Source organism: Vulpes lagopus, chromosome 2, assembly GCF_018345385.1.
Source record: "Vulpes lagopus strain Blue_001 chromosome 2, ASM1834538v1, whole genome shotgun sequence".
NCBI lineage: Eukaryota > Metazoa > Chordata > Mammalia > Carnivora > Canidae > Vulpes > Vulpes lagopus.
Window position 1 is genome coordinate 100,386,413 of NC_054825.1, and position 21,522 is coordinate 100,407,934.

The window sequence follows — 21,522 nt, forward strand, 5'->3', positions numbered from 1 at the left end:
ACATAAACAGACATGAACATACAGAAAGACTAGTTCTAGACTTGTTACATTCCCAGAAATGTGATTTGGACTAAGAAGGAGTAGAATAATAATTTGCTGTACTAGAGCTCTTTTTTGGATATAAATCATTAGTCTTTCCCAAAGAAAAAAATGTTTCTAAGTTCCATACTGAAGTCATAGCCACATCACTCTGTATGTAACCTATTTCCATTTTTATTTTGGATTGAAGCATACCCAAACGGAAGTTAACATTCTCATTTCTTAATATTAATCAAAGGGGAAAAAAGAATCAAACAACTGGTTGGCATAGGCTCACGAGTTCGAAGAATTTCTTACGTGTCAATCTGGTTAATCAGTTCTTCAGAGAAGGAAAAAACAAGGGTAGGTGAATGATACAGTACTTGGAACATGATTAATTGAATCACACGTTCCTTCGTCTACGAAACGGCAGCTACAGAATGTAATAGATGTATACTGGAGTCAGACTCTATCCAGAACCCAGCAAGTAGATAATGAAAACTGGTAGGACAGATCTCTATCTGTGTTGTCTTAAAATTATCCAGGGGTAGTCCATTGACTTTTGTGGGCCGATCTCACTCCCGTGGCTGTAACACAATGTCATATCCAGTGGTGGTCACTCCGAGTTCCCTCCAGTCCCCTATGTTTGTGGAAGAATCTAATCACAGTTGCCAAGCAAGGGCTGGCCTATGTGGATAGATCCAAAAATGTTTATTTGTCTGAATATTACTTTCTTTCAAATGCTAATAAGGGCTAAGCCCAAAACGTTTTGGTGCCTTCCTCAAATAAAGGAAAAGTACAATGCAAACATTAGGCATTCTGTTTTCATTGTGCATGGGTCTTGCTTTATGCATTCTCTCTTAAAATATTTATTTTTGGGGACGCCTGGGTGGCTCAGCGGTTGAGCTCAGGGCGTGATCCCCGAGTCTTGGGATCAAGTCCCACATGGGGCTCCCCGCAGGGAGTCTGCTTCTTCCTCTGCCTACATCTCTGCCTCTCTCTCTGTGCCTCTCGCAAATAAATAAATAAAATCTTTAAAAATATATATTTATTTTTGGCTGCTGCCCTGATACTCAGTAGCTGGCACTTGGTAAAATCCCTGCCATAATTGTCGAATGAGTAAAATGAACTGTGCAATGAGCTTTCTCACCGCAAATCATTATTCAAGTATACGGCCATCTCAGACTGGTGATAATCTGGTGAGCAATGAGTATGGCTAATGTGTGGAGAATTTCTTGCAGTCACGGACATAGTCCTTGTCAGTCACTCTTCCCCCAGGTCTGTTAACTAAAAACCAGGGTACTCCAACAAACCACAAAACATACAGGAGGATACAACAGTTGAGCAATGACCTATGGTGGATTCTAACACCGAGTTAGTAGTTCTCCAAGCAACAGGAGATTGTTTTAGGACTGATAGCTGGAGATACGACATTTCTTTACGATGACATCTTTACTAGTAGGAACTTCTTTATTCCCTTTGTGTTTATATTTTATTTAAAATAGGCCATAAAATAGTATCACCCGTTGACAGAGGGCATGGCAGGAGAGTTCTATTTCCATGCCTTCCTGCAGAAGGCAGGGCGGGGAGAAGGCCTGCTCCGGCCCACTGGCTCTCCAGGCCGGCAGAGCCACGTGTCCTCTCAAGTGCGGCTACTACCCTCTTCTCCTAGCAACCGTATTATGTTAAAGTACGGTTGCTGAGGTTGCCAGGATATTCTTCTATTCTTGTTCTCCATTACCAAACCAAAGGGAAGAGAAAGTATAAACCAAACTCGAGGTGAAGACACAGGGAGAGGGACCCAGAAAAACAAAGGGCCCTCCTCTTATTACAAGGAAATAAGCTGAGCAACTTACTTTGTGATTGATGCTTTAGATAAATATACAGTTTCTTTTCTTTTGGATGAAATCAGAAAAAAAAAAAAAAGTAGCAAATTTTAAAGGCAACCTGCAAAATAATGGCTATTCAACAATTTTAAGATAAAATGTGCTTCTTTATCATTATTCACTGAGAGTCACTTTTTCCCAATAAGGGAAGAGAGACAAACATTTTAAAACTGTCAGAGTGACCTGAGAGATTCTAAACTATAATTACCATCCTGTTTAACATATAATACTTTTGAAGTAGATGCCACATTTCACCAAACCTAAGACCTCACTGATTGTAAAGCACAAGTACTTATCGAGTTCTGAAAATGTTAACGTATTAAAAAAAAGACACACCTGTATATAGAATTGTGGAAACATGGTATATTATTTCATTTGGTATTTCAACCAATTCAGAGATAAAATAACTTCTTTATTTAAGGAAAGAAGGTAAATTTTCTCAGGATTACAGAGCTAACAGGCGGTAGAGACAGACATCAGATCTACATCTGTTTGACTATTCATTATGCCATGTTGCCTCTTCAGTTCCTTGCACAGATAATAAATAAAAATAGTTACCAACCAACATGTTTGCTTGTTGAAGTATTTGTCATACTCCTGGTAATTCACTAGGTATCATTAGCCCTGTTTTATAAATGAGAAAAACCAGACCCAGAAAGATGGAATGACTCGCTCAAGGTCACATAATTAGTAAGTGGCAGAGCCAAGAGAGAAACCTAAGATAAATGACTCTTAAGCCAGAACATGTTTGACTAAGATCAGACATTAACCAACTACTGGACCTGAAATTAGTTCATGGACATAAAGATTATTCAGAGAAATACACAAGAAGAGCTGTTGCACATGTCAGATGGATTTGTTGGTTTATTCAACAAATATTTATTGAATGGCTACTTTGAGCTAGGCTGTTTTAGTACCTGGAATACAGAAATTAATAAGACATAAAAATCACACAGGACTTCTAAGTGCTATAGAGAGAAACAAGGTAGAGAGAAGCAAGGGGTAGGGGGCTTGCAATTTAGATAGTGGCCAAAGAATGTGTCCCTGAAAAGGTGATATCTAAACAAAGATAAAGGAGATAAGTGAGCCACATGGATATCTGTGGGAAGACCATTCTAGGCAGGAGGAACAAAGGATTTGAATTAGGAATGTTCTGGCACATTGCATGAACAGCCAAGAGGCTGTATGGCTGGGGCATAGTAGCAAGGGAGGAGTGGAAATGATGACTTTAGAGGGATATGGAGGTCTGAAGGAGAGGAGGCTGTGGACATCACATGGGGCCTAAAGGGCATTTTAAGGATTCTGGGTTCTTTCTACTCAAATTGCAAAATAATAACCTCAGGCAGAGTAGCCTCAAGGAATTTGGAAACTGGTCAACTTCAATGAATCTGTCTGAGGCATCCCAAGTAGTCTACTTCACAGAGTCCAATTTAATCTTGGGTCACCTGGTGAACAGATGTGACTCTATATCCACCTTATATACCATTGCCTATTCCAGAGAGTGTTGACAGGTAAGACTTCAGCTTTATGGACAGCTAATAAATCTATGGTGGGTCTTTTTTTTTTTTTTTAAAGAGGTGGGGGTTTTTTTGTTTTTTGTTTTTAAAGATTTTATTTATTTATTCATGAAAGACACACACACACAGAGAGAGAGAGAGAGAGAGAGAGAGAGAGAGAGAGGCAGAGACAGAGGCAGAGGGAGAAGCAGGCTTCATGCAGGGAGCCTGATGTGGGACTCGATCCAGGGTCTCCAGGATCAGGCCCTGGGCTGAAGGTGGCACTAAACCACTGAGCCACCCGGGCTGCCCCCTATGGTGGGTCTTTAGAGAAAAGTTCTTTCACCTCCCCCATCCCAGCCCCAGCAAAAATTAGTCCCCACTTTCAATAAGCTTATAACTTAGCTATGAGTCCATTCAAGTCTGTGCCAAGTGTTCCCTTGTGGAAGAGCAAGCATGGAATTATGCCAGGGGTAGCCAGAGATAGTCTTATTAAAAGCAATAGGTGGGCAGCCCGGTGGCACCAGCGGTTTAGCGCCACCTTCAGCCGGGGGCGAGATCCTGGAGACCCGGGATCGAGTCCCACATCGGGTTCCCCACATCAGGTTCCCCACACAGGGCCTGCTTCTCCCTCTGCCTGTGTCTCTGCCTCTCTCCTCTCTCTCTGTCTCTAACAAATAAAAAAAAATCTTAAAAATAAAATAAAATAAAATAAAAGCAATAGGTAGGGTGAAGTTTTCTAAGTGGATAAGAGCAGGTAAAACATTTCATTCAGAGGCAACAGTGTGAGCAAAAACAAGGAGGCTTTTAATAGCATGGCTTACTTTTTAAAGATTCATTCATTTTTCCATCCATCCACCCATTCATTCATTCAGTGTGACTGGGGCATAAGGTGCCTGAGAAGTAATAGCAACTGGAGAAAACCAGGAAGGGAAGAATCATGCAGAGGACCATGCAGACTATTTGGATTTTGTCTGTAGGTGAAGGGGAGACATGGCATGCTTTCTGAGTGTAAAGTAGCAACAGAAGTCATATGTTGGTCATTCTGACACCAGTGTGCAGAACAGATGGGATGATGTGAAATGCAGGCAGGAGGCTACTGCAATAGTCCAGGCAAGATGATGATGGTGAATGGGGAGAAAAGAAATGGAGAAACAGGACAGAGGTAAGAAGTACTCAAGAAGTAAAATAAGCCTAGGTAAGGGATAGATTAGTTAGGAGCAGTGTGAGTGTGAGTTCAAGGTCAACTCCTGGTGTTCTAGCACAAGTGACTATGTAGATGCCACCCTCTGATAAGAATATGGGAAGGAAACAGTTTTGCTCATGGGGAAGACAAGAATACAAATGTCACTGTTGTGATGCAGGCAGTTTTAGTGAAGGGACAGGTCACTGAGGTGGCCAGATAAGGATTTGTGAAGGTCTCAGGACTTTAGCTTAGACCATAAAAGATGGTCAGGATTTAGAAAAGTGAAGGGAAACATGTACAGCATTCCAGGCAGAAAGGAGTCTGAGCAAAGGCATAAAAGTGGCAGCATAGAAACCATTTTCTGCAGGTTAAGTATGCTGGTCTTTGCGAGTAAGGAGAGTGGTAGAAGAAAGGAGAAAAAGAGGTTGGTCCTCACAGGACATGGAGTCTGCATCTAAAATCTTCCTTTTGGGGGAGACAACTCACTATTGAGGGAGACACTGAGGTCTACTATGAATCAGCAATCCTAGATGACGAATGGAAGCCTCCAGAAATATTCTGATGATACCGATGTGCTCCTCCATGAATATTACAAGTTTTTGTCATGCTAGGATTCATGAGCTCACTGAGCCCCTTTGTAGCTATAGCTAGAACATCGATCTCCTGAATCCCATCTCAAGATTAAATGGACATTCTGACAGTTCTGTATTCACAGCCATGGGTACCATGTTTTCTCCCAACACCTAATATTATAGTTATATTTGAAGTGTCAAGGACAAGTGTAACACTTTACTTAAGCTGATTTCATTTCACCATGAAGCCTTTAATTATTCCTTGAAGTTAAACCAAATAAATTCTACAATGAGTTTTTCATATTATTTGCATAAGACAATTACAAGCACAAAATAAGCTATCTAGAGTCTATACTATCCTTCCTATCATCAGGCACTAGGATAATCACATTTTAATTTTATCCAAACATCACATAACTTTAAAAAGTAATATTTTAAAGCCCGAGCTGTGAAAATATCACTTGCTCTGTTGAGCCTTAAATTATTACAAGTGGTGATGGAATACTTGTAACGTCTTCTCAAGTCTGTCATTGAAACACAAATAAAATAGCAACCAGGGCATTAGCTAGACTTACTTATTTTTCCAGGAACACATTCAGATTTCTTTCCTTCATTTCCCCTTGGCAACAATCAAACCCCTAACAACTCTTGATAATTTATCATTTCTTGCTTCAGTGCCATCCTTGAAAACAAAGCCATCCTGTGATTCTGTAGATGTCATTATGAACTGAGACAAATCATAGGTAAAAGGGGCACTCAAATTGCTCGAAATGAGTTCTTCCAGGAAATATTGCTTGCTTCTCCTATAATATAATTGGAAGCTTTGAGTACATGTCAGTTATAGGCCAATCTGCTAAACACCTGTCCAAAGGAAGAAAAAAAAAGTACCACATCCTTCCTAGTAATTTTAAGCTGCCTCTGCCTCTTCTCTTTTACAGTTTTATCCATTTTTATTCATTTCACTCCCATGCTGGCTCTGCACATTATACAGCTTCCATACATAATTTTTCCAAGAGCTTAGACACAATAAAACCGCATTCCTATCTTACTGCCTAAATAATGCATTTCAGGAACTCATTCTTTTTGGTTTCTACCTCTGTTAAATGTGATCTACATTTTCTGATGTACCTCAGAATTCTTCAACTCCAGTTAATTATGCTTTAAATTCTCTGAAATGTACCTCCGAGCACAGAACACCAGGAAGCAAGTTTGGCAGGCAAATGCAAGAAACAGCTAAGGGATGAAGATAAAACAGGCAGCTCATTCCTGGGAAAATCCTGGAGGGAAGTCAGATTTGTAGCCTAAGAAAAATGAGCTCACTCCCCCTTATACCCAGAACTTTGGATGCTATCAGTCATAGATTTTCTTGAAGGAGAGAAGGCAGGAGAATGCTGTCTCCTTCCTCTGACCTCTCGTTCCAGTATTTTCTGACTTGCAATGAATACGCTTGTAGTAGTACAATATGTTGGTTTGAAATGAACTGATAACAAGTCAACTTTTAAATGAATCAAGGTCTAGAAAATTCCCATTATATTCCAATCTGATATAGCCACTGTGTCTTTGGTATACTCCCATTTAGTGTCACTTATTTGCACCTAATAATACCAGTGAAAGAACATATATATAAAGAATATATGTGTGTGTATGTGTGTCTGTGTGTGTGTGTGTGTGTGTGTGGAATATACAGAGAATATAAATAATATACATATATTTTTATAGCTCTGCTTTAAAAAAGATCACAAGTGCTTTCCAAATGATTCCCTCTATGAGTCTATTAAAAAAAAAAATCAAAGATCACACATATGCGGCTTGCGAGGCAGGCATTTTTGTGTACTTTGTTCTCTAATAAATCTGAATCTCCCAAAACACTGCCTGGACACAGTAAATGCTCAATAAGTATTTGTTAAAAAAGAAACTTAAAAAAGAAAGAAAGTATGAAACTTTACCAGATGAGCAATGCACAAAAATTCTGTCTCTCCATCATTCATGATCCATTTTTCTTACAACTTTTCCCCAAAATCACTCATTCCATGTTCCCAGATTATTCCTATAAAAGCCAAATGCAGTGCAGAGTTAGAAACACACAACAAATATCATGGGTTCGGATATAGTTTCTGCTCTGTAGTTGAAAGGTTTGCAGTTAAACATGGCTTTCTTTCTTTCATTTTTATTATTCAAGCTTCAGTCTCCTGTTTATTTCCCTATTTTTGAATGACAGTTCACTATTCTGCCTTTGAATAAAAGAAAATCTTCCTTATTTCATTTTGTATTCAAAAGACTCCCTTCCCAAGGAGTTTGTGAGGTGTCAGATTTTTCTTTTTTACACTAATTTCTATTTTTTAAACTTGCATTCTTACTCAGTTGAGACTATGATAACTTACTTTTGCTCATTACACAAAGGCAACACTTCCTAGATCGGACATCCCTATGTGGAATGATTTAACAAATTATAATTAGGAAACTCTTTGTTTACTTGTCTTAACCAAACATTTCATCAATGGACGAGGTAATACAGTTAATATTATGATTAAAACTTCTCATTCAGCATACAAGGAAAATTAGATTGAGAATTTTTATTCTATCTTCTAAGCTGCAAACACCGTTTGTCATTTTGGATGCCTCCAGTAAACCCATTAGAGAAAACCCAATTTGTAATAGTTGTCCTGTGACATCTTTCTTCTGGCTATGAGTTAAAATATTAGTGATGAGGAGATGAGGGGAAAAAAGAACCCATTATTTCTGTGGACTCAGATAGTTTCAAGGTGCCTTTTGAGCTTATTATACTCTGTGATTCTCAAATCCCTTGCTTGCCTATAACCTTGGGGAAATTCCACTACCTTGGAACTGCTAACTTCACCCTGGAGTCTGGAGGCAAAGCTCAAAATAGGGCTAAATAATCAAAAATTTTTCCAAGCACCAGGCTGACCTTGAATAAATGAATGAATGAAAAAAACAAATATTATATATTTGCTTATGTTTTGATACAGAAACATTTAAAAATTTTCAAGAATGAATAAAACGAGTGCTCCAGAGAAGTCTATGGTATTTTCCCTGAAACTTCTCATTGATAATTTTGCTTCTCACTGCCAACAAACTCTGTCCTCCCTACACCTAAAATAAAGTCTTCCTTGGCTCTGCTCCCCACCTGAGGCTGCTGTTACCTCTCCTCAGTCCCCTACCACTCAGTCCTCTCCATACTTCTTTCAAACAACCTCAAGAGCTGCTTCCTGGGGCACCTGGGTGGCTCAAGCGGTTAAGGGTCTGCCTTGGCTCAGGTCATGATCCCAGGGTCCTGGGATCAAGTCTACCTCAGGCTTCCTGCCCCGAGGGGAGTCGGCTTCCCCCTCTTCCTGCTGCTCCCCCGTTTGTGATGTCTCTGTCTCTGTCAAATAGATAAATAAAATCTTTAAAAAAAAAAAAAAAGCTGCTTCCTATTTCCTCTCCATTACTAAGGGTCTTCCCTCACCTGGCACCTCTGCTTTTCTATTTGTATGTCAGTGACTTGATTTACACTTGAGGCAATTTTGATGCATTCTTTTCTACCAAACACATGCTGTGCCTTCCTCACCCATATGCCCGCACACCCATTGACACCAATAGGGGTTTTATTGTCAGGAGCGATCCTAAAGGAATTGTACCTAATAGCTAATTGCTCTGAGAAAGAGTCCTACACCACATTATTTATGCTAAAATAACATAAGATACTTCTGAAAGATACTTTTCAAGATGTAAATGGGTGATATTAAATAATCTTATCCAAAAAACAAGAAATGAGAATTTTGCCACAGTGGCAGGCCCTATTGATGCTCTTCGCCCCTTAGAAACCTGATCAATGAATATTCACGAACTTACTGTTCATATTAGTGCCCTAGCTCCTTGTGAGTAGAAAGGAAAATGTACAGAGAATCTGTGCTCTTCTTTCAAACCTCAGTGTTCTTAAAATTCCCAGTACAAAATATGTCATTATTACAATCATCCTTCTCTTCTCAGCTACCATTTTAGGGAGCGCTTACCCTTCCCAGCAATAGCTCCTTTTAGCGAGAGCATGGAACTGGGCTCTTCCCCATCCACAAAACATTCATGCCTTCAACATACTGAGCACCTATTCTGTTCTTGGCATCGCTCAGTGTACTAGTTTACATTCTGCTGTATGGGAAAAAGGAGACTAATAATAATTTAAGAGAGCAGTAAATGCTATGAATTAAACAAAGCAGATTCCCGTTAGAGAGGAACATTAGGCAGGGAGTCCAGAAAAGATCTCTTTGAAGAGGTGACATCTGAACTGCAACTTGAATGATGAAAAGAATAGGGAGTTTAGGCAGAGGGAGTGGCAAATGCAGAGGACAGGAGGTTGTAAGGTGCTTCTTTCCCTCTCTCCCTCCCAGTCCCACTCTGCTCTCTCCCACCTAGCATACCTTCCTCTTTTTTTTTTTTTAAGATTTTATTTATTTATTTATTTATTCATGAGACACACAGAGAAAGAGAGAGAGGCAGAGACACTGGCAGAGGGAGAAGCAGGCTTCATGCAGGGAGCCTGATGTGGGACTGGATCCCAGGATCCCAGGATCACACCCTGGGCCAAAGGCAGGTGCTAAACCAGAGCCACCCAGGGATGCCCAGATACCTTCCTCTTTAATGCTGTCCTAAATGCTGATTTTTCAGACTCAGGAGTATTCAGATGCCCAGCAAGTCTTTCACAGACTTAATACCACATACTTGACCTTGCATGGTTTTAAAAAAGAAAGAGCAATTCAAAGCAAGCCTGTATCTTCAAGCAGAAACACTGTTGCCCTCATTGTCTAATATGTCACTTTACCTTATTTAAGAATCAATGGTGGGGGAGGGGGGACACCTGGATGGCTCAGTGGTTGACCATCTGCCTTCTGCTCAGGGGGTGATCCTGGGATCCTGGGATCCAGTCCCGCATCAGGCTCCCTCAGCCTATGTCTCTGCCTCTCTGTGTGTCTCTCATGAATAAATAAATAAAACCTTAAAAAAAAAGAATCGGTGGGATATACTCTGCATGCAATTTAGTGCCAGGAAATAAAACTTCTTCTTAAAAACTATTTTCTTTCACTAAACAATGGGTTATAGGTAACCTGTCCTGCAACCCTTTCGTTTTGGCTACTGGAACCTCCCAAGTAAAGCCTACTGCTCCTGCTTTAAGAGCAGCCTTGTCTATGTTTTATGGTATGTGCACCCCTCCCCCCATTCATTTCTCTTTGTGCCCTCTTATCTCTATTTTGTTTCACTTTCATTGCCCTATGTGAAAGTACTTTTATTTAAGCTGCTTCAGACCTTTCAGAAATAGATGATGTATAAATCATTAATCACAAGTGCCTTCTGGACAATCACAAGCAACTTCCTCATTGCAAAATCTCACGTGCTGCCTTGGTCCTAGGCTTACCCTCCCTGCTACTCAACATAACTCAGCTGCTCTTCCTTCATAAACCTGTCTCCCTTTCCCAATCTTTTGAGGAAGATTACTATAAATATAAATAGAGTTGGTTAAAACCAACTCCACTTCCTTGGTTTCACGGCATACTACAGTGTCTTCATTCTCCTTTTAATACTTTTTTTTCCATTCTGACCCATCTTATGTATGAATATGTGTGTGTGTGTGTGTTTGTGCATGCATGCGTGTGTGCGCTGATCTTAGTTTCCTTCTTTGCCCTCATGCGCATTCAATGCAGATATACGTTAGGATTCTATTCCAAGCTTTCACTGCTCTCTACCCTTTTTTTCTTGGCAATCATCTACTACTGTCACTTCTAAGTAAAAGATTTTCAAACTGTACTTCTAGCCCCGGCATCTCTCCTGAGTTCACATTCCAAATTCCCTGGAACCATTTGAACCTCAGTCAGAATGAAGCCCTGCAGTTCTTTTACCGGCCCATTCCTTAAATCTCCTCTAAAATATCTTTGCCAAGTGTGTCCACCAAGCATTTGATAGCAAACTCACTTTGCCTTTCAAAGCAACCCATCTAACTAGCCGGTTTTGACTGTTAAAAAGTCATTTGCAATAGGATGGCAAAATCTATTTCTATGACACATGCCCATCAGTTCTAATACAATTCTTTTTTTTTAATATATTGTTTATTTGAGGGGTGGGGTGGGGGGAGCGGAGCAGAGGGACAGAATCTCAAGCAGATTCCCCACTGAGCACAGAGTTCAAAGTAGGGTTCAATGTCAGGTTGATGAGACCATGGCCTGAGCCGAAATCAAGAGTCAGATGCTTAGCTGACTGAACATCCCAGGCACCCCTAATGCCATTCCTAAGAGTAACATTAAGAGCTAGGACACACTGAATACCAAACATGTGCCAGGGCCACTCCACATATTGTCTCTTTATGACTCTTCCATGTGGTTTTATTATTCCCATTATAATATCACTGGGGCAATTTTTAATTAATCTACTTATTCACATGACTCTTCTCCAAATGGTGAAATACACATATTCTCTAGGGGAACCACTCTATTCCAGGTTCAGGAAGTACAAATTCCTCGGATCACTTCTTCCATGATCTACTGGATTTTGTTAATTTCTGTGTTGCAAACCTTCAACCATGGTGTCCAGAAGGAAAGAAATTCAAAATAACATTCCAGCTGTGGTATGAATATGCATAACAGGGATCCCTGGGTGGCGCAGCGGTTTGGCACCTGCCTTTGGCCCAGGGCGCGATCCTGGAGACCCGGGATCGAATCCCACATCGGGCTCCCGGTGCATGGAGCCTGCTTCTCCTTCTGCCTGTGTCTCTGCCTCTCTCTCTCTCTCTCTCTGTGACTATCATAAATAAAAATTTAAAAAAAAATGAATATGCATAACAGAACTGTCACCAGCTTCATTCTAGACACTGTTTGCCTTGGTTGACATAGCCTAAGGGCAGACCTGTTGCTTCCTACAGAATCAACTAGGCTTTTAACCAACAGCCTGCTCAGTCAATATCTGCTAGAACTCTGATACATACATCAAACTCTCAAACTGAACTCAGCTTATTTCCTTCCTATCCTCTTCATCAGGTTTTCTTCACATCTCAGAGACACCTGTATTACCCAGACACACAGGCTCAAGTCCTCCAGGCTGGCTTTGAGGTTCCTTTCACATCTTCTAAATCTCATCAGTGACTGAGTCCTGAGGCTCAGAGTTGAATATGTTCTCACAATGTCATCTTCCCACTGCCTTAGGTTGGACCTTTCTCTTTCCCAGTCCAGGCTCAGCTTCTCCCACCTGGACAACTAAATTTGTGTTCCTATTTCCCTCTAGATCCTCTCTGTAGCATAGACCTGATGAAGACAGCTCTTACCTGCACAGTGCTGTGGCGCTCTGTGCCTGGCTTCTCACACCAATCTCCATGCCCACCAGGACCTGTCTTCTTTCTGGCCTTAATGACCTGTGATTTCTTACATGTACTATATATCGGAAAACTGTGCCATAAAGTATTTTTCGAATGTTCCTGGTTCCGTACCTTTATTTACATTATCTTTGAGCCTGGAAGACCTTTGTTTGCCTGTCAAAATTCTATCTTTCAATAACTTGAGGAAATGTCACAACCTCTATGACAGTTTTGCCAGATCCTGGGTCTAGCCATCAAAAATTAATTTAAAGTGCCTGAGTCCTCACAGCACTTTGTTTCTCTCCTAGAATAGAAAAACAATAGCAATTTACATACATATTTCTTTCTTCAACTGGTCTTTAGGCTCCTTACATCTTAGCTATGGCTTATTTAATTTTCCTATTATAGGCTACAGAGTAGGGCTCTAATTCATTGCATTAATTACAAATAAAGAGCCGGGAAATAAAAAAGGTGAAATTGATGACTAGCTGAACCTAAAGAAAACTTGGCGAGCTAATGCAAACACTTGGAAAATCAGACCCACAGAGGCCATATTTACAGTTGCAACAAAAGATCATTCCATTATTTCTGTCTGCCTCTGATTTCATTTTTCAATTGTGAGCTCTACCCTAAGCACATGAACTCTTCCTTCTTCCCTAAGATCTAACCAGGCTAGAACTCCCAGGGCTAGGGGTCAGAGGCCAGGACACTAAATGCCAAAGTTGATTTTGGTTGTAACTAACAGCATCACTGAGTAACTACTTTCAGTGAGCCTACTAAATCATAAATCCACATTCCCTTAAAAATAATCTCAATAAAATGAGCAAATAATCTTCTCCAAGTACACTTGTCACTCTCTCCACCCCTGCCCAAAATCTTAATAGTTTAGCCATTAAGCCACAGTACTGCCCACTGCTCAGTAAAACAAATCTTAGCATGTGCATTTATTCATTGCTGGTATTTTATTTTATTTTATTTTATTTTATTTTATTTTATTTTATTTTATTTTTCATTGCTCGTATTTCAAATCAAAATGTAAATAAAGGTCTCTTTATATCATGAAATTACTGATTTTATGTAAAATGGACTTAGAAGTAGTTACATTTAAAAAGAAAAATTTGGAGATTTTTAATAGATGGAAGTGAATTTTGGTATTGCCTACAAGAATGCTTAACTATTCAACATAACCTACATCAGGTCAAGAAAAGTGCTTCACATTTTTTCCTTCCTGGAATTAACATTTATTTAATGAAATTCTACATCATAAGACACCACTTGCATTACTCAGATGTTCAGTGAATGAAATTACTGAATTAATGAAAAAAAATTACCTTCTTAAGATTAGGTCACATGAATTCACGAAATTGGAAGTGGTTACATAATATAGCAGGATTATATAATAATGTATTGAATGATATTATACTTTAAGAAATAATGAGTTTTTAGCTAATAGTTTTGTTTGCTGAGCCCTGTCTTCCTTGTACTTGACTTTCCTTCTTATCTTATTGGTTTTTGCCCTTGTATTCTAAGATATGTGTCTTTTCCTCCTAAACACTTGGCTATGATTACACAGGCATCAGATCAGTTGTTTCTTGCTATCAACCAATGAACAAAAAGGGGAAACACACACATACACTCCAACACTGTCACATAAAATTCCCTTTTCAAAATATTAAACTTTGAAGACAGTACCAATGTATAAGGATTCTCTCTTTATTTTTAGCATTAAAAATGATAAATAAATACAACCTTCAACTAAATCCAGCATTTGTGTAAATACAGGTGGGTCATTAGGCATCGGATTTACTAAAGATAATTTAGTCTAAAATATTTCTTCAACAGCAAAAACCCAGATTACTGGACATGAGCAAATTAAGAAAACATGGGCTCCAATAGCTTGAATCAAAATGGACAATATTATTTATCATAAACTAGCAGAGATATGAAAATCAGGCTAGTTTATTCCTAACCACCAGAAGAAAATAAAACAAAAGGACTGCTGTTTTCATTTCTTCTCCTGACAGATTTAATATTTTAGTTCTTGATACATTTTAAATCTCAGGCAAAAATTATGGAACTATCCTAAAAATTATATAAAATAACACCTGTTTTCTATAAAATGCTAGGTATACAAAAAGAATTGCTACTCTTTTCTTTTCGATTTATCTACCTAGAATAATACTTATATTACCAATTATAATAATAATACAAAGAGAGAAAACGGTAAGTCAAATGTCAAGTTTCACCCACACAGTAGGTAGAGAAAAGATAATACTCCACTTCACAATGGAATATTCAATACTCTAATTTACATTAGAGTATTTAATGCTCCAAAATACAGCATTCAGTTAGTCCTAAGTCTGTAAGTTATCCAGGTCATTGTATTGCTCTATTGCATGTCTATGCCTTAATGCCCCCATAAAAGATAATTGGTTTTTCTTTTGTTTTTATGTAAGTCTTGATCATATTAAACTCATAGAACACAGGAAAACGCTGCATGGTATGGTAGTGCTGAGTAGAAATAAATTGAGAAAGAAATAGGTTCAAAACTCAAATTATCACATATGGTTACTTATTAACAGCCTAGCTACAGGTTTAATGACAAGCAAGTTAAATTTAGTGGCTGAAATGAGGGTGTAGCTTATCTTCAAGTTCATTCATTCATAATGTCAATGTCTTTCATTATTATGTATAGGTAAATTAACTGTCTGTTCACATTTTTCTAGGGAGGATTTGAATCTTTCCCCTGATTTTATAAATAATATCAAGTCTTCCTAGAACAGGATACAACTAGTTGCTAGGTTAAGAGATTACCCTAATGATTTCAACAAGTAGATGCTGAAGATGGTTTCCTTTCTCCAAAATCAAATGTAATTTTTTTCCTTAATCTGAAAAGAGTATTCTGGATTTCTGATCAATTTGCTACATTACAAACAGATTGTTATCAAAGAAGAAATTAGAGTAGTATCAGGAGAAAATTTTATATTTTTATTGCACAGAAAGTGTGAATCCTAAGGAAGAGTAAGGGTATCACTCTCTGATTTCCTTCGCTCACCCTTCCAACATTTTAATATACCTTAAATTATATTTTAATGATCATGCAGGGTAAATTTTTTCAAGTGAGGCAGAAAGGGCATAGTATAAATGTATGTAGACTTTTTTTTTATTTTAATGAGTGAGAAACAGGAGTCGAGGTGGATTCACAAAAAGCATTAAGCCTCTAGTCTTTTGTTGTCTGGGTGTGGAGGTGGCTGTTAAATCATCCACCAGTGAGAGCCACTTCCTGCTTTCCCTTCTCCTTACCTAAGTCTCTGCTTAGTTGCTTTCATTTGGGGTAGAGACGTCTACACTCTGATGTCAATCTGCCTAAAATTGCTGAATCCTAAGGAGATTCTTACTCATTACTTCCACCTTGTATTTAGTTATGACTTGCAAACAAGAATGATCAATGCTCACTAGATAGAAGCAAAATACTAATTGAAGAATTTTATATGTGAAGTTCTTGTAGAATGGGGCCATGTTTAATTAATTTTTGCATCCAAAAATCTTATCATAGAACCTGACGCGTAGTAGGTGCTCAAGAGTATTTATGTATGAATGGATGTTTATTTAACTGGTTGGTTAAACAAGCTGGTCAGGAAAAGATAAGCCAGCAAACACACAGAGGACAACTTCAACATTAATAAAGACCCATAAGTGAAGACAAATACTGGCCAGAAATTAAAATCCCTTCAACGACTTACCATTTACATGATGCTTCTTGGATTAATTTAAATTATTTAACTCTAGTGCAGTATCTAACACTTGCATAGTGATTGCCAGTATTTGAAACATTTTTGCAGACATAATTTCATTTAATCCTTCCACATTTTGAGGTATACAGCATCAGGTCTTCAATTTTATAGATGATAATACAAGGCTCAGCAAGCTTAAAGCTACAACTCCAGTTATTTGAATCCCAAATCTGGGCTCATTCTACAGAATTACATTCTCTGGTTTAAAAAAGTCTCTTTCCACACAGTTTTCCAGAGTGGCTGCACCAGTTCACATTCCCACCAACAGTGCAAGAGGGTTCCCCTTTCTCCACATCCTCTCCAACATTTGTTGTTTTCCTGCCTTGTTAATTTTCCCCATTCTCACTGGTGTGAGATGGTATCTCATTGTGGTTTTGATTTGTATTTCCCTGATGGCAAGTGATGCGGAGCATTTTCTCATGTGCTTGTTGGCCATGTCTATGTCTTCCTCTGTGAGATTTCTGTTCATGTCTTTTGCCCATTTCATTATTGGATTGTTTGTTTCTTTGCTGTTGAGTTTAATAAGTTAGGAGAGACTCCTAACTCTGGGAAATGAACAAGGGGTGGTGGAAAGGGAGGTGGGTAGGGGGTGGGGTAATGGGCACTGAGGGGGGCACTTGATGGGATGAGCACTGGGTGTTATGCTATATGTTGGCAAATTGAACTCCAATAAAAAAAATTATAGTAAAAAAATAAAATAAAATAAAATATAAAAGTCTCTTTCTTCTAAGGGTGATTTTCCACATGCTTTTTCACATCCTCTAAATTAAATCACAGATTACCACTTTTCATATAGCAGACTTTCAAATATTTGTTGATTTTGATTAACTGAAGCTTGAATAAGTGGAAGAAGTGAGAGAAACAGGGTGGAGACATGGGTTTGTCTTCCTAGAACTAAAACTGACTCATAAAATCTCTAGATTAGATAGTCTTTCATGCTACACCAAAAACAAGCCCCTGCCTTTCACTGAGACTAGAAGTAAATAGAGACAGTGTTATCAATTTTAACAAAAGGGTTTTCCCTGGATTTAACTCACTATACCACTGGGAAGACCTGAGATCATTGAAGAAATGAAATAAACACTTACCTGCTCATTTCATTTATGTCATAATTTCCCTTGGGTTGTGTCTGTTTTATTGTAATGTCACGGCTCTTGAATTATAACCTTTGTATTTCAATAGACAATCAGCAGTACTACGAAAGCCTGTGACCTAATACAAGGAAGTAAATATTTGCTTTGTGAACCACATTCATTGTCTATAATAAAATTACATTTATTGACACAGATTTAAAAAAAAAACTCAAACACAAAGTTTAAGAAATTCAGAGAGATTTTAGATGTTTATTACTCAAGCTAGAATTTCAAGTATGAATCATTTATCCAATTTAATGAAAAAGTCTGCACATCTAGTAAAGAGTAGAGCAAGAATCAAATCCAGTTCTCTTTGAAACAAGATTTCCTGTTCCACCACAACTTCCTGCTTGTCCTAGTAGGGCCTCCCATTCATTATAAATTCCAAGTTCACTGATGCTAAATTACTGAGGTTTTACTATATTTGATAAACTGGAACCAGAGGTCATACAACAGTTTACCCTTTCTAAGTAGTTTCTTAACTAAGGGACCTTGCAGATTTTTCCAACTAAAAACTCAAGCTTTGGAAACCAAATGTGTCAAAAGTTATAGAATTTAAAAAGTCAAAACCAGGAGCTTATAAGAATGCTGAAAATCATGTGAAACACTATAGATACAGAACTCATTAAGAGACTAGATTAGATTCTCACTTTTTAAATATTTAAATTTTACCCCCAGCTGAAAATCTGAGATAAGATTCCGATCTGATACGGTTTTATAATTCAATTTAGTCGATTGCATTCTGATGAGAAATTTCAATGAATGCCCTGCGGAGGACCTCCACCTACTTTTATATTTCTTTTTAAATTTCCTTTATCTCAGGAAAACCCAAAAGTTCTCCAAGGTTTAGGCAACTAACAGAAATATATAATCCATGAAAATCCAGGATCTAATCATGTAGTAAGGTATGACTGTGTGTGCACAGTACCTAAACAGAAAAACAGCAGACCCTAACTATTTAGTGACTCTAGGCTTCTAAAAGGGACCGGACACTTTGGAAAGCCCAGGTACAAAGGCAGGTGGCAGTACGTTATGGACACCACAGCAGCCCTAATCCGTGGCTGATCCATCTCCAGACTTTGGTGATGTTTGCTCCACTCCAGCTGAGCTGGAATCTGGTTCAGCCACAATGATCTCTGTAGCCTCTGCCACATGCACTCTTTGTCACTAAGCATTTCCTTTCTTTGCTTACTCCTGCTATTTTTAAAAATTAACATTAGCACTTAAATAAATAAGAAAAATATAGCAGAATACCAATAGAAAAGTGTGCAAAAGACTTGAACAAGCCATCCTTAAAGACCAAAAAAAAAAATTTTAAATAGAGGACATGTCAAAAAAAAGTTATCAGCATTATTAGTAACAAAAAATACCATTTTCACCTATCAAGTTAGGAAAGATTTTTCAAAAGATGATTATTACGTGGGTAAGAACTAGAGGCTCTGCTAAACATCAAGCCTACACACAAAAAAATGCTAAACAGATAGGTAGACAAAAGCCAGGCCTAAGGATATATATCACTTAAAATAGTAAAATGTGGGAAAGAACATAAAAACCTAAAAATAAAACAATGACTACATAAATTAAGACATCCACACACTGAATTATTTTCCAATTACTAAATTGTATTAAAAATAATCAATTTTTAAAAATTTCTTGGGAAATATCAACAAAGAAAGGTTAATTTTTTAAAAAGCAAGTAGGAGGTTCTACAATATGATTCTAATTCTTTAAAAAATAGTACACATTATGCATCATGGTAAACTACAATGTAACTTCAATGGCAATTCTTTAGGCACTGGGAAAATTATAAGCTCTCAGGTACATGCCAGGTACATGTTCAGCACATTATATACATTGTATTACATTTATGCTTACAAACATCTTAGGCGGTGGGCCTTTATCCCTGTTGAATATCTGAGGAAACTGAGACTCAGAACAGGTTAAGTAACTTAACCATCGTGACAAAGCTCTTACATGGAAAAGCCAGGACATAAGCTAAGGTCAGCTTGACCCAAAGTTCCTATTCATCACATCCATGTCTGCCCACATAATTTTAATTTTCTGTTTCATATATTTTTATGTGTCCTAGGGGATCTAAAATAAGCATATAGTACCGTTATAATTTGAAAAAAAAAATAAGAACATAAATGTTATATTAAAAATTGCATATTCACAAAGTGACAATTCTAAAAATTGCTTCCTTCAAAGACCTAGGACCATGAACAGGATCTTTAGGATCTCAAACTAGTGTACCTGGTAATGAGCATGAGCACTCCTTTTAATAAATGCAATGCCAAAGGCTTTCATGAGCCATATCAATTCTGCAACATTCATTCATTTAAGAAAGATTTATTTAACACCTGCCTTTTGCCAGATACTGTGCTAGGTGTTGACACAAAAGCAGGAGAACCAGTCTAAATGACTTTCTTTGGATATTAGGAAAGTCTTTGAGGGACAAGTGGAGAGGGAAAGAGAAAGGGAAAATAAGACTGTCAGTCTAACGCTGAAAGTCCTGGCTACATACATGTAAGGAATTTTTTTAAGCTTTCCATAAAAACTTAAAATACTCCTGAGGATCCAGGACACCCCCCAGTAAATGTCCTACAATTTGAAGCCTCTATAATGCATTCATACTTTAATTGTACTAGTCAGATGAACAAAAATGCTTTTAAATATCACATAGTATTATTCTCCTCCACAGGCTATACATTTGCCTTTCTGGGTGGTACAATAATTTGATTCTTAAGTAAGCAGACCTGGACTCTCAGAAACAGAGTTCTTAGCAGAAATGGAGTTGGATAGATTTATATCTCTCTTGGCCCCATACCTCTTTGTCCATATGCCCACCTTCCACTTCTCCAGAAAAGCCTATGTCTTTCAGCAAACTTCTATAGCAAAGGCCATTGTCTCTACAACTATGGATTAACAAGTAAATGCTTTCTTACATTTTAGCTTATGAGTCAACGAAATTTGTTTATCAATTTAGATTTATTTTTTTTTTAAAGGAGAGATATTTCCATTAGTTGAAAGAATAGCAAATCTCAATGATCTTGTCTAATCTTCAGATAGTGAAATTTTTCGCTAGAAACATCCATACCCATCCTCACCCCTAAAGCCAATAGCTTGTTTTCTGGAAGGCAGCTCTCAGTCCAGAGCTCCTCATTTCCTAAACAGCCTCAGAAACTTCACATGGCTATTTTTTATGGTGGGTGCCCTATCTCTCAAAGTTAAAATGGCAGGTCATTAATTTTTTTCTTTTTTTTTAATTTATGATAGTCATCACACAGAGAGAGAGAGAGAAAGGCAGAGACATAAGCAGAGGGAGAAGCAGGCTCCATGCACCGGGAGCCTGACATGGGATTCGATCCCAGGTCTCCAGGATCGTGCCCTGGGCCAAAGGCAGGCACTAAACCGCTGCGCCACCCAGGGATCCCTCAATTTAGATTTAGATCATTTACTTTTATTTGGCATTTATAAGAAGATGAAATAAGTTAGGATACATATATTATAAATAAATATATATTTCTCCTTGTCTACAAAGCCCCAGGTCCTAGTTATAGGAAATGTTATGTTGTGGTTTTTTGAAGATTTTATTTATTTATTCACGAAAGACCCAGAGAGAGAGCCAGAGACATAGGCAGAGAGAGAAGCAGGCTCCCTGTAGGGACTTGATCCCAGGACCCCAGAATCATGACCTGAACAAAGGCAGATGTTCAACCACTGAGCCGCCCAGATGCCCCTAAGGAATATTATTATTAAGAAAAAGGATCAGAAGTCCATATGGATGACAGTAATTTAGACTTTCAACACTGAGTTCAGATAAATCTGGACCCTGTAGGGAGATCCCTAAAAGCAAAGAGATACCTATTTGAGAAGGAAAAACTGGCATGCCTTAGAATTGAACAGGGACAACAAATTAACTCTCCTTGTTAATTCCCTTCCCTGGGGACTAAACACCAAGGAATCATTGAGAAACCAGAGCAAAAAAAAAAAGGTCCAAATTGGTACAACAGATACCTTATGTTGTTTGTAAATTAGGTGGTTTTCTTAGTCTTTCAGACTTCAAATTTAGGAGGGTGGATGACTGCCCATAGTTCTGAGATC

General features: G+C 38.2%; 1 protein-coding gene across 4 annotated transcripts in view; it reads right to left on the reverse strand.

Annotated features, from left to right (window-relative positions):
* RGS17 (regulator of G protein signaling 17) overlaps positions 1-21,522 on the reverse strand; it is a 94,120-nt gene that overhangs the window by 70,405 nt on the left and 2,193 nt on the right. For 2 of the 4 annotated variants that reach the window (XM_041744501.1, XM_041744500.1), the window contains exon 1: positions 7,105-7,170. The exons of the other annotated variants lie outside the window; for them this stretch is intronic. In XM_041744501.1, coding sequence (XP_041600435.1) covers positions 7,105-7,142 — 38 coding nt within the window. In that variant the 5' untranslated portion in view covers positions 7,143-7,170. Of the gene's footprint in view, positions 1-7,104; positions 7,171-21,522 lie in introns of those variants that run through there. 4 annotated transcript variants of the gene reach the window in all.